Below are 11,453 nucleotides of genomic sequence, written 5' to 3'. Positions count from 1 at the left end.
AAGTGTTTGGGCAGCCCCGGGGGGGCTCAGCCGTTTGGCGTCGCCTTCAGCCCGGGGCCTGATCCTGGGGACCCGGACCGAGTCACACGTCGGGCTCCCTGTGTGGAGCCTGCTTCTCCCTCTGCCTGTGTCTCTGCCTCTCTCTCTCTCTCATGAATAAATAAATAAAATCTTAAAAAAAAAAAAAAGAGTGTTTGAATGACATGATCTCTAAAATCTCTTCATTCCAAGATTCTTCTTCACTTGACTCATCTTGTGATTCTGAACTGCAGAAATAGAAATCTAACCCATTTCTTGTCCCAGTGTTTTCACATTCCATGTATTTTGCCCTGGACACCTGCAAAGTTGATAACAGAGAAGGTTTAAAATGGAAAAGAAAAAAAAAAAAAAAAGGAAGGTGAAAGTGACATGAAAATCCTAGTAGATACAAAACCAAGTATCCTTATTTGCCCACACAGAGTCTGGGCTGAAGGAGCAACAATGCCAGAAGAGTGGAAAACTGCACACATCTACCCATATTTCTTCAAGTGAAGAAGAAAGATAAGGGGAGAACAAACTCAAATGATTTCAATGCTTTGTGTCTAGGAAAAAGGGAAAATGATAGTGTCAAAAAAGCCTGTAGAGTCTGAAGCCATGATGATGGTACATGAGGGAGGCTAGGAAAAAAAAAAAAAAAAACTAGAACCCACATGAAGTTATTATGACTTTAGATGGAAGAGAGGAGAGCTTTCTCAAGAAGAACATAAAGCAAAAAAAGCAATAAATAAACAAACAAACAAATAAATAAATAAATAAATAAAAATAAAAAATAAAAAGAAAGAAGAAGAACATAACGCAAGGTAAAAGAAGAATATGAACAATCTAGAATGAGGTGCAGAAGACAAAGGACCCAGGTAGTCCAATGCATTTACTGATACTAGACATTCCCTGACCCAGTTCCTGAGTCAGTCTTGAAACGATGGAAATGATGGAAGCAATAGCAGAAATTCCGCCCTCACCCACAAAGGAGGTTGAGGGAAGAGTGTGGAGGCAGCTAGCAGCGGAATATGTAAAACACCTTGGCTCATTATCTGAGGGGCCCAAGGTAAGAATCCTGGGCCTCCACCCACTCACCAACCCGTGGCCTGATCCCTGGATTGCCATGATTACGCACTCTGTGTGAGTGTTTTCCATCCCAATTGCTGACTCTCACCCTGCTTCCCTTCTGGAGTCGCAATATTACACCGAATCAATCACACACCACTTGGCTCGAGCCCCAGCCTGTTACCGGGCCTAGATCAGGTCTTCCTCACCAAAGGGTAGACCACTGACTAGTGTCCTCCTACAAATCCAAGGCCGCCTTCTCTCTTCTCACTCCATCTGCGATTCAAAAACTGAATAGTGAGGAGGGCCTGGTGGCTCAGCTGGTTGGATGTCCAACTCTTGAGCTGAGGGGCATGGGTTCACAGCCTGCATAGGGCTCCATGCTGAATGTGGAGTCTACATTAAAAAAAAAAAAAAGACCAAAATAAATAATAAAATCTGGATACTTCTGTAACCAGCCATAGAGATGTACATGTACATGTAGCCATGTACTTTTACACGTACATGTACATGTACATGTAGCCATGTACTTTTGGACCCTTGGCTCTCAGCTCCACCTGGGATGGAGCCATGTCCGTTTGGACAATAGGATTCAGCTTTCTGCCGCCTCTCTGGGTTTTTTAAAATAGTTTTTTAAAGTTCTTTATGTACTTATTTATTTAAGTATTCTCTACACCCAGCATGGAGCTTGAACTCACAACCCTGAGACCAAGAGTCACATGCTCCTCTGACTGAGCCAGCCGGGCGTCCCGTCTGCCACCTCTTTGGAGAAATAAGAGAAGGCTCAGAAGAGTGTCCTCTCCGGAGCCAGGGGAGAAATATTTAGGGTAAGGGCCCAGTTTTCAAGCCAAGCCAATCAATCCTGCAGAAAGATGGAGAATGAGGATGGCCTCGGGTTACTTGGTGAGAAGTCTGTCCTAGTGACGAAAGGGGGGGCGGGGCTCAGGTTACTTGGTGAGAAGTTCGTCCTAGTGACGATGGGGGGGGTGGTCAGTAGGGTGGTGGAGTTAGGACCGAACTACAGGCACTTGCACGTGCTTTTTAAAATAGAGAAACTCAGGCAAGAATCATTCAACAACGATGAAACCTTTATTTAGGCTGGTCTTGGCCTACAAACCACAAAGAGCACATTCACAGAAGTTTATCCTGAAGACCCAAGCCTCATAGGTTCTCGGGACCCTCAATTTCCTTCTCTGGCTTCTTCACTCTGTCTTTCCTTTCCTCACGTATATCCCACTTATCCCTCCTCGTGCTCATCTAGGCTCCAAAACAGAGAGATGGGTAAAAAAGAACTTACTAATGAAATCTCAAAAAAAGAAAAGAAGACAGAAACCAAAGCCTGCCAAGCACCTCAGGCCAGGATGAAGAAAGATCCAAGAGAGGCTCCTCTATCTCACCCTCAGGAGCATGAGAACCCTAATAAACCGTGATAATAGAAAAGTGACCTATACACATAACTGACCCTTCTCTGCCCTCGGCTGCTTGCTCAGGGGTCTGGCAGGAAGGACCGAGGGGAATTGTGAATCGAGAGAAGATACAACTAGGTGAAAGCTGCCATCTTCAGAAAAGCTCCAGAGACGAGGGTGGGCCGGCAACAACAGCAGAAGGCCCTGAAGAACCCTCTGGAACACTTGACCTCCCTTCTGCTAGAGACACAGGGCACTGCATGTCTCACTTGCTTCTCTTCTCTGACTTGTGACTTTCCAAGGAGTCTTCAAAATCCAACTCAAACTACAGCCATCCGGCGACGACCTCCCTAGCAGAGGCCTGGCAGGGGTCCCTCCTCCATCATCTGGGCTGCCACAGCTCTACGAGCGAGGAGCGAGGTACAGGGAGGACCAGCTGGGTGTCCCCACTCCAAGGCCACCGCAAGCCCACCCGCTGCTCAAGCCCCCCCGGTCGGTGTCCTTCCTGCCTCACTTAGTGCCTGGCACCTGGGAGGTGACCGATCACCGTGACAGAGAAAGGAGAAGAGAAAGAAAAAAGAAAAAGAAAAGGAAGGAAGAGCAGGGTGGAGGAAAGGAGAAAGAAAGCATCTGACTGAACTTTGCCTGGCCCAAAAAAAAAAGGGAAATGGATCTTAAAAACTCTAGAGGAAAGGGAAAGGAAGCAGGAAGCCCCTCCGGAGTCCTCTTGGCCTCTCCCTTTCTCTCTTGCTTTCTCTCTCGGCCTCCTCCTCTCAACTAGCCCCTCGGGTCGCTGCTCCCGATCCCCAAACGCCCCGCCCCCCGCCCAGAGGAAGGAGAGGCCTGTCAGGCTTCTGGCTCCTTCCACACCCCCCAACCTCAGCTACCACAGTCCCACTGCGGGCACCTCTCTGCCCCGCCCGCGCCTCATCATCATCCCCACGCACAGCACCCCTCCTCCTGGCCCTGGCAGCGCCCCGGACAAGGACTTGTGCCTCAGATCGAAGACCAAAAGGGGGCGCCTGGGGGGCTCAGTGGGGAGCACCTGCCTTGGGCTCAGGGCGTGACCCCGGGGTCCCCCACGGGGAGCCTGCCTCTCCCTCTGCCCAGGTCTCCCATGAGTAAATAAGAAAAGAAAAAAAAAGAAAGTCAGAGGCTCTTCGGAGCAGCCTGCGGTGTGGGGGCTGAGGAGGCGCTGGCATGGGCCTGCGAGTCACCCGAGAAGGACAATCGCCAAGGGGGCTTGGGTGTCCCATGGATTGATTGGAGGGCAGGTCCTGAAAAAGCGAAGAGCATGAAATGTCTGGTCCTCGTGTCCTCAAACTCAAACTCCTTGGCCTTCCCACATTTTTCATCTTGGTCCTTCGGTCAGAGGCGCGGTTGTTGGGACGGTCCCCTTGTGGCCCCTGCACGCCGACGCCCAGAGCTTCCTGTCTCTGAACCCGATGCGCTTGCCCGCCAGCCGTGTCAGGGTCCCGACACCTGGTAGGGCCGCTCCGGGCCTCCTCTCCGCATCCTGGCATCCAGCTGCCTCCCCGTCGGCAACAGCCTTTTCCAGGAATCCTGGGCCACCTCTTGCTCAGCGGAGATCATATGCGCAAAAGCAGATCATACGACCCTGTGCTCTGACGACACAGCTTGTCCTCGTCCCCCCACAATCTCCGTGCTTCTCTGTTTCTGCTCCCTTCCTCCCCGCCACCCACCACTGCTGCCCGCTCACCCTGCAGGTTTGCTCTGCTGCTGGGAGGGGAGCAAGTCGGCGTGCTGCACGGCGGGCAGCTCCAGGACGCAGGCGGGCATCTCGGCCCGGGGCCTTGGCAGGGTTCCCAGGCAGAGCCAGCGGTCCAGGCCGGGGCAGTAGGCGTGGACCAGGTGCGACAGTGCGTAGGTCCGGTGGCTGTAGCCCCCCAGCACCAGCAGCTCCCCCTGCAGAGCGGCCCCTGCGGCCCCCACGTGCGGGGAGGGCAGAGGGGCCAGGCGAGCCCAGCTGTCAGTCCGCGGGTCATAGGCTTCCAAGCTCAGCAGATCCCCTGTGTCCCCGAGGCCGCCGGCCACATACAACCGGCCCTGCAGAGCAGCCATGACGTGGCCAGCCCGGGCTTCGCCCATGGGGCTCAGCGGTGGCCCCGGCTTCTCCTGTTTGGGGTCGTAGAGCAGCAGGGAGGCCAGGTACCCGCCTGCCCCGTCGCAGCCCCCGCTCAGGTACAGGCGGCCCTCGGACTCTGCGGCCGCGTGGGCAAAGCACGGTGCTGGCAGGGCGGGCGCGGGCCTGGGGGAGAGAGAGAGGCTCAGGCCCAGGCCTCCGCAGCTCCCGGCCTCCCCGACCCCACCGACAGGGGCAGCCCCCTCACCTCCACGCATCGCGCCCAGGGTCGTAGGCCTCCACGGAGCTGAGAGCCACGTCCCCGCTCCTGCCACCGAGCGCATACAGCAGCCCACCCAGCGCCACCAGCGGGAACAGGCTCCGGGCCTGGGCCAGAGGCGCCATCTCCTCCCAGCAGCCTCGGCAGGGGTCCCACCTGCAGGGAGCAGAGCTCGGGAGGACCGCCAGGCCCCGCCTCCCTCCGCCCCACCCCCACCCCGGGGTCCCACCTGCAGGGGATCAGGGCACAAGAAAGGTGGGGGGGGGGGGGAAGGGAGGAGGAAAGGTGGCCGGGCCGCATCCCCCCTCTGCCCTCCCCGGAGTCCCACCTGCAGGGAATCAGAGCACGGGACAGGTGGCCGAGAGCATCCCCGCCACCACCCCCGCGCCCAGGCCGTACCTGAGCGTGGACGCCAGCGTGTTGGCGGGGCCGTAGAAGTCCTGGCCGCCGCACACGTAGAGCACGCGGCCCTGCGGGCTGGCGGCCCCGTGGCGGAAGCGCGCCCCGGGCAGCGCGGGCAGGCGGCCCCACTCCACGGTGCGCACCCGGCCGGTGCCGCAGCAGAAGGCCCGCGCCCAGCACACGCCGCGCGCCGGCCGCCCCGCCGCCAGGTCCGCCGACAGCCCGTCCCCGCCCGGCAGCACGAGCGCGCCGTCGGGCTCCCTCCGCCGGCCGCGAGCGGGGGCCGCCGCCGCCTCCTCCAGCAGGCGCGCCAGCAGGTCGGGCGGCAGCGGGGGGGGCAGCCCGGCCGCGCGCACCCGCCGCAGCTCGCGCGTGGACATGCGGCCGAAGCGCACGCCGCGCAGCAGGGCCCGCGCCTCGACCTCGGCCGCCTCGGGGTGGGCCGCCAGCCAGCGCCGCGCCGCCGCGAAGGCCTCCAGCTCCTCCCGCAGGTGCAGCGCGTCGTTGCGCAGGAGCTCGGCCAGCAGCGCGAGCGGCAGCGACGCGAAGGCGGGGCTGCGGGCGGCGGCCGGCAGGTGGCCCAGCAGGTAGAGCCGCGCCCGGCGGCCGAGCGCCTCCAGCCCCGCGGCCTCCGCGGCGGGCAGCAGGGCCAGGCAGCGCGCGGGGCTCAGGCCGCGGCCCAGGGCGCGCTCGCACAGCGCCAGGCACGCCGCGCTCTGGTACCGCGCCGCGGCCCGCGCCGCCCCCAGGAGCCGCCGCCACCGCGCCCGCACGGCGCCCGAGTAGGCGAAGGACACGAGCAGCTGCAGGTCCCGTGCCGACATGCTGCGCAGCCGCACCGCGGCGCCCCGGGACTCCCGCATGCCGCTCAGCAGCATCGCGCCGAAGAACTCGCTGCCGCACGCCAGGGCCGCCCGGTGCACTGCGGGGGGAGGGCGCGGTGAGCGGGGCTGCGGGGGCCGGGCGGACCGCACCCCGCACCCCACCCGGGGACCCGCAGGGGGGGAGAGGAGGGGCACTGCGGGGGGGAGAGGGGAGGGGGGCACCGCGGGGGGGAGAGGACAGGGAGGGGCACTGCGGGAGAGAGAGGAGGGGGAGGGGCACCGCAGGGGGAGAAAGGAGGGGGAGGGGCACTGACGGGGGAGGGGAAGGAGCACTGCGTGGGGGAGAGAGGAGGCGGAGGGGCACCGCAGGGGGGAGAGGGGAGGGGGAGGGGCACCGCAGGGGGGAGAGGGGAGGGGGAGGGGAACCGCAGGGGGAGGGGGAGGGGCGCCGCAGGGGGAAGAGGGGGAAGCGACACTGCAGGGGGAGAGAGGAGGGGGAGGGGCACCGCAGGGGGAAGGGGGGCACTGCAGGGGCGGACCCGCCCCCCCCACCCGCCCGGTGCACCGCAGGTTGGAGAAGTCCAGGGGAAGGGGCACCGCGGGGAGAAGCCAGGGTGGCCGGCCCGGGCTCTGCTCCCACCCCGGGAGGCCCCGCAGAGCCCCAGGCAAGCGCTGGTGAGCACAGGGTACCGCCACCGGGCCTGTGACAATGCAGGTTACAGACATGCGATTCATTAGGGGGTGATGGACCCAATTGCAAAGAGCAATGTGCAACTGGCTCGGGTTTCTATCCTGTACTAAAGAAAGCGCTTTACTTTCCCATCGTAAGAGCCACTGGCATCCGCTACCCTGTTGGTCCAATTTTTCTTAGAAAATGGTGCCACGCTCAGGAATGCCTGTGACCTCATCTCACCCACTGCCATCTCCTGCTTCAGATGTCCCGTGTGCAGGGTTCTGCTCACACCCCCTCCTCATCTCAGTACAGTTCACGGAATCACGACATTTTAAACTAGAAACCTTTGAAACCATCCGGTTCAATTGCCCGTTTTAAGAGAAGGAAACTGAGTCCTAGAGAAAGGAAGGGATTTATTTTCTAGCCCATACGGTGACACTCTGAGCGGATCTTCACTGCCTCCTGTCACCAACGTCAGAATGCAGGGTATACTTGGGTATCAGTTCCCTTCCTGTCTGCATGGCCCTCGTGACGCTGAAACTACCCTATTGGCAAATGCTATAACTAAACTCACGTGCTTCCTAACGTAACTCAATTTGAGATGTTTGGCATCAAGCATGGACTACTCTTACCAAAATATTTAACCTGAATCTAATTGAAACTTTAGCTCTAGAGACATCTGGGGGGGCTCAGTGGTTGAGCATCTGCCTTCGGCTCAGGGTGTGATCCTGGGGTCCTGGAATCGAGTCCCACATCGGGCTCCCCACCGGGAGCCTGCTTCTCCTTCTGCCTGTGTCTCTGCCTCTTTGTGTGTGCCTTTCATGAACAAAAAAAAATTAAAAATCTTTAAAAAAAAAAAGAAAAGAAACTTTAGCTCTAAAGTCAAATTTATAAGAAATTGAGAAGCTAACCCTACGACCCAGCAATTGCACTGCTGGGGCTTTCCCCAAAGATACAGATGCAGTGAAATGCTGGGACACCTGCACCCCGATGTTTACAGCAGCATCGTCCACAATAGCCACACTGTGGGAGGAGCCTCGGTGTCCATCGACAGATGATGGATAGAGAAGCTGTGGTCTATGTGTACAGTGGGATATTCCTCAGCCATTAGAAATGACAAATACCCACCATTTGCTTCGACGTGGATGGAACTGGAGGGTATGATGCTGAGTGAAATAAGTCTGTCGGAGAAGGTCAAACATTATATGGTCTCATTCATTTGGGAAATATAAGAAATAGTGAAAGGGATTATAGGGGAAAGGAGAGAAAATAAGTGGGAAAAATCAGAAAGACAGAACATGAGAGACTCCTAACTCTGGGAAACGAACAAGGGGTAGTGGAAGGGGAGGGAGGCGGGGGGTGACTGGGTGACGGGCACTGAGGGGGGCACTTGATGGGATGAGCACTGGGTTTATGCTATATGTTGGCAAATCAAGCTCCAATAAAAAAATATACAAAAAAATGAAAGAAATTGAGAAGCTAAAGGAAAAAGTTAAAACCATGACAGAAAACATACACAAATCTAGAAAATGGAGCATTCTATAACTAATCTTGTTTGTTCACTTAAGCCATAAAAAAAAAGGACACACAGAATTGTACAAGAGTAAAGGCAGCCTCAGAGATGTGTATGTGAGCACAGAGTCCTCAATCGGCTCCTGGGTTGAGTGAAGCAGCTGTAGGCAAATGGAAAGATTTTTTGGACAAGTGGGAAAATTTCAACCTGGACTAGGTGAAACTAAGGAATTATTGTTCATCTTGTGAGACATGAGTATTGTGGCAATGTCCTCTTTTAAAGAGACACAAACCCAAGTATTTATGAGCAAAATGTCACAGACTTACTTTAAACCTCAGTGATAAAGAGATGAAACAAATATCATAAGAGTGTTAATTGTTAAGTCTGGGAGCAAGCAGGATGTTTGAGTGTTTACGGTAGTATTTTCTTAATTTGCCATGTGTTGGAGGTGCTTCATAATAATTTAAATTTTAAAAAAAAAGGTAGTGGGGTAATGCTGCTGGAAGTCCTCTGGGCAGGGAGCACAGCTGAACTCCCAGGGAAGCTTAGGAGCTCCAGCCACGCAGACCACCTGTGGCAGGTTGGCCTCCCCGCAGGGACAGGTGATGTTGATGTGGCTTTCCATTGTCTTTTTGAGCACCAGGTAGGGAGCACCTCGGTGCTTCCCAAGTAGTGAGCATCAGTGACAGCTTTCAAATATATGTTGCCTGAGAAAATCTGCCTTCTTCCAAGCAGGTAAGCCACTTCAGTTCCTAAATAATCAACCGACTTCAGTATGTTGAAGCCCTAGTCCCCAGGGTGGTGATATTTGTAGGTGGGACCTTTGGGAGGTAATTAGCTGTGGGGGCGGAACCCTCATGAATAGGATTACTGCCATATAAGAGGGACAAGAGTGAGGTAACCTCTCCCTGCACCAGGTGAGGATACAGTGAGGAGGTGGCCCTCTGCCAACCAGGACCCTACGGGCACCCTGATCTTCGACTTCCAGGCTCCGGAGCTGTAAAAACTACATTTGTGGTGTCCAACCGCCCAGTCTACGGTCCTTTTGTTAAAGCCGTGCAAGCTAAGCAGGATGCTTTTTCCCCTGGGAGTCCCAGAAGTACTTTGGACTCCGCTCATTCTAACGGGCAGTCGCTGTGGGCCTCTGGACGTGTCTTGGAGTCTCATTTCTTCATGAGTAAAGTCTAAGAGCTGAACTGGAGAATCTCCTAATCGACACCTTTTAATCTAACACTTTTATGTGCCTGCATCCCAACTGGCATTTGTTGGATCCTGTGTCTCTTTAGTTTGGTGGCATGGGAGGGAGCGCATGGCCCCCTGGGCGGGTGCAGACCCAGCTAGCCAACATTGGCTTGTGTCCGGTGGTCGCCGGGTCACATCTCTGAGTTTAACCCTCTTGCCCTGCGCCTGGGATAACGGTAGCTGCCTCGCTAGTTTGCAGGGAGCACAAAAAGAGGCAATGTGCCTACAAGTGCCTGGACCCCACGACCTCAGGGAATGTCAGCAGCACCTGCATAATCTGCCACTGAGTGCACCCTCCTTAGCGCTCCCGGTGATGCTTGCAGTTAAGTTCAGGTGCCGCGGCCTGGTGGCCCCAGGATTGTAGGAGGCCAAAGCGAGCCTGTGGGTTAGCTGCGGGCCTTGTGTCTACCACGCCTGGAGTCAGGACACACGGAGTTTTTGCACCCTATTCCTCGGGCTGCCCTGCGTCCTCAACAGGAGAGGCCGGGGCGGGGGAGGCCCTGGGTTGGGCCCCGGGTTGGGCCCTGCTCGCGGTCCCGGTCCCTCTGTGTCCCCTGCAGCAGCCAGCGGGCTAAGGGGTCGCCCCCCCCCCCGGCCCTCGCTCACCCCGCAGCCGGCAGCCGCCCGCCTGCAGCTCCAGGTCGCAGCCGGCGCCCTCCCGGTACAGCAGCTCGATGCTCCGCAGCGTCTCCCGCAGCTCGGCCTCCGCACTGGGCGCCTCCGTCCCGGGCCCCTCCGCCTCCGGCCCGGCGCCGCCCGCCTCGCAACTGCACCTGCGCCAGGCGGCCGCCCTGACCCGAGGCGCGCGCAGGGCCTCGGCCGCCGCCAGCACGTCGCGCCCCGGGGCAGGGCCCAGGCGGCCCTCGTAGGCGAAGGCCAACACTGCCTCCCAGGCGGCGGGGGCCACGTCCAGGCCAAGCGTGGACCCCAGGGCCCCCGCCCCGCAGCCTCGCGCGGAACACGCCGCTCACAGCCGCCAGGACCACGCGGTGCAGCCCGTAGGCGCGGCCGCCCACGCGCACGCGCTCGTCCAGCAGCTGCCCCTGCTCCCGCAGCCGCCGCGCCGCCGCGAAGAACAGGCCCGGGTGCTCCTCGCTGTGCAGCGCCTGCTCCTCCTCGTCCTCCTCGTCCTCCTCGTCCTCCTCGTCCTCCTCGTCCTCCTCGTCCTCCTCGTCCTCCTCGTCCTCCTGCTCCTCCTTCTGCTCCTGCTCCTCCTTCTGCTCCTGCTCCTCCTCCTCCTTCTGCTCCTGCTCCTCCTCCTCCTGCACCTCCTGACACTGAAACTTCCCGGGGGCCAGGACAACCGGGGGCGCCCTGCTGACCTCCGCGGAGGAAGGAGGCCGGGAGGGGGGTCTCTGCTCGAGCCCAGGGAGGCCCAGGTGCTGTCCCCCGCCGGGAACACCGACCCCCGGGGCGGAGGCCAGCAGTGCGGGCTCCAGGGCGCTCATGGTCCCAGACTGTTGGCGACCTCGAGGGGAGAAAGGAGGGGCTCAGAGCTGGGCCCCAAGGGGCCCTGGAGTGCTGACTGCAGCCCCTCCCCGTGCTTCCCCCCAGCCGGTCCCCAGGCCCCCACACCAGGGTCAGCATCCAGGCCTCAGCATCCAGGCTCACCCCCACCCCATCCCCAGGCCCCAGCACCCAGGCTCAGCCTCCAGGCTCTGCTCCCACCCCCATCCCCAACACCCAGGCCCCAGCACCAGTCCCTACTCCCCATCCCATCCCCAGGCCCCAGCACCCAGACCCCAGCACCCACACTCAGCCCCCACCCAGTCCTCAGGCCCTGGCACCCAGGCCCCGACACCCAGGCTCAGCCCCTACCCCACCCCCAGGCCCCAGCACCTGGGCTCTGCCCCCACACCCCTGGCCCCAGGCCAAAGCACCCAGGCTCAGCCACCATCCCTGGCCCCAGGCCCCAGCACCCAGGCTCAGCCCCCACCCCCGGCCCCA

At 58.8% G+C, this 11,453-nt stretch overlaps 1 protein-coding gene across 1 annotated transcript; it reads right to left on the bottom strand.

Moving 5' to 3' along the window:
* Positions 1-2,150: 2,150 nt before the first annotated feature.
* KLHL33 (kelch like family member 33) lies at positions 2,151-11,215 on the bottom strand. The gene is given in 5 exon segments (XM_041739129.1): positions 2,151-4,758; positions 4,841-5,008; positions 5,252-6,176; positions 10,113-10,435; positions 10,437-11,215. Coding segments are annotated over 5 exon segments (2,487 nt in total). The 5' UTR covers positions 10,955-11,215; the 3' UTR covers positions 2,151-4,205.
* Positions 11,216-11,453: the final 238 nt, after the last annotated feature.

Source organism: Vulpes lagopus, chromosome 23 (genome assembly GCF_018345385.1).
Source record: "Vulpes lagopus strain Blue_001 chromosome 23, ASM1834538v1, whole genome shotgun sequence".
NCBI classification, from domain to species: Eukaryota; Metazoa; Chordata; class Mammalia; order Carnivora; family Canidae; genus Vulpes; species Vulpes lagopus.
Note: the sequence above shows the minus strand (reverse complement) of the source record. Positions and strands in the feature narration are given on the sequence as shown.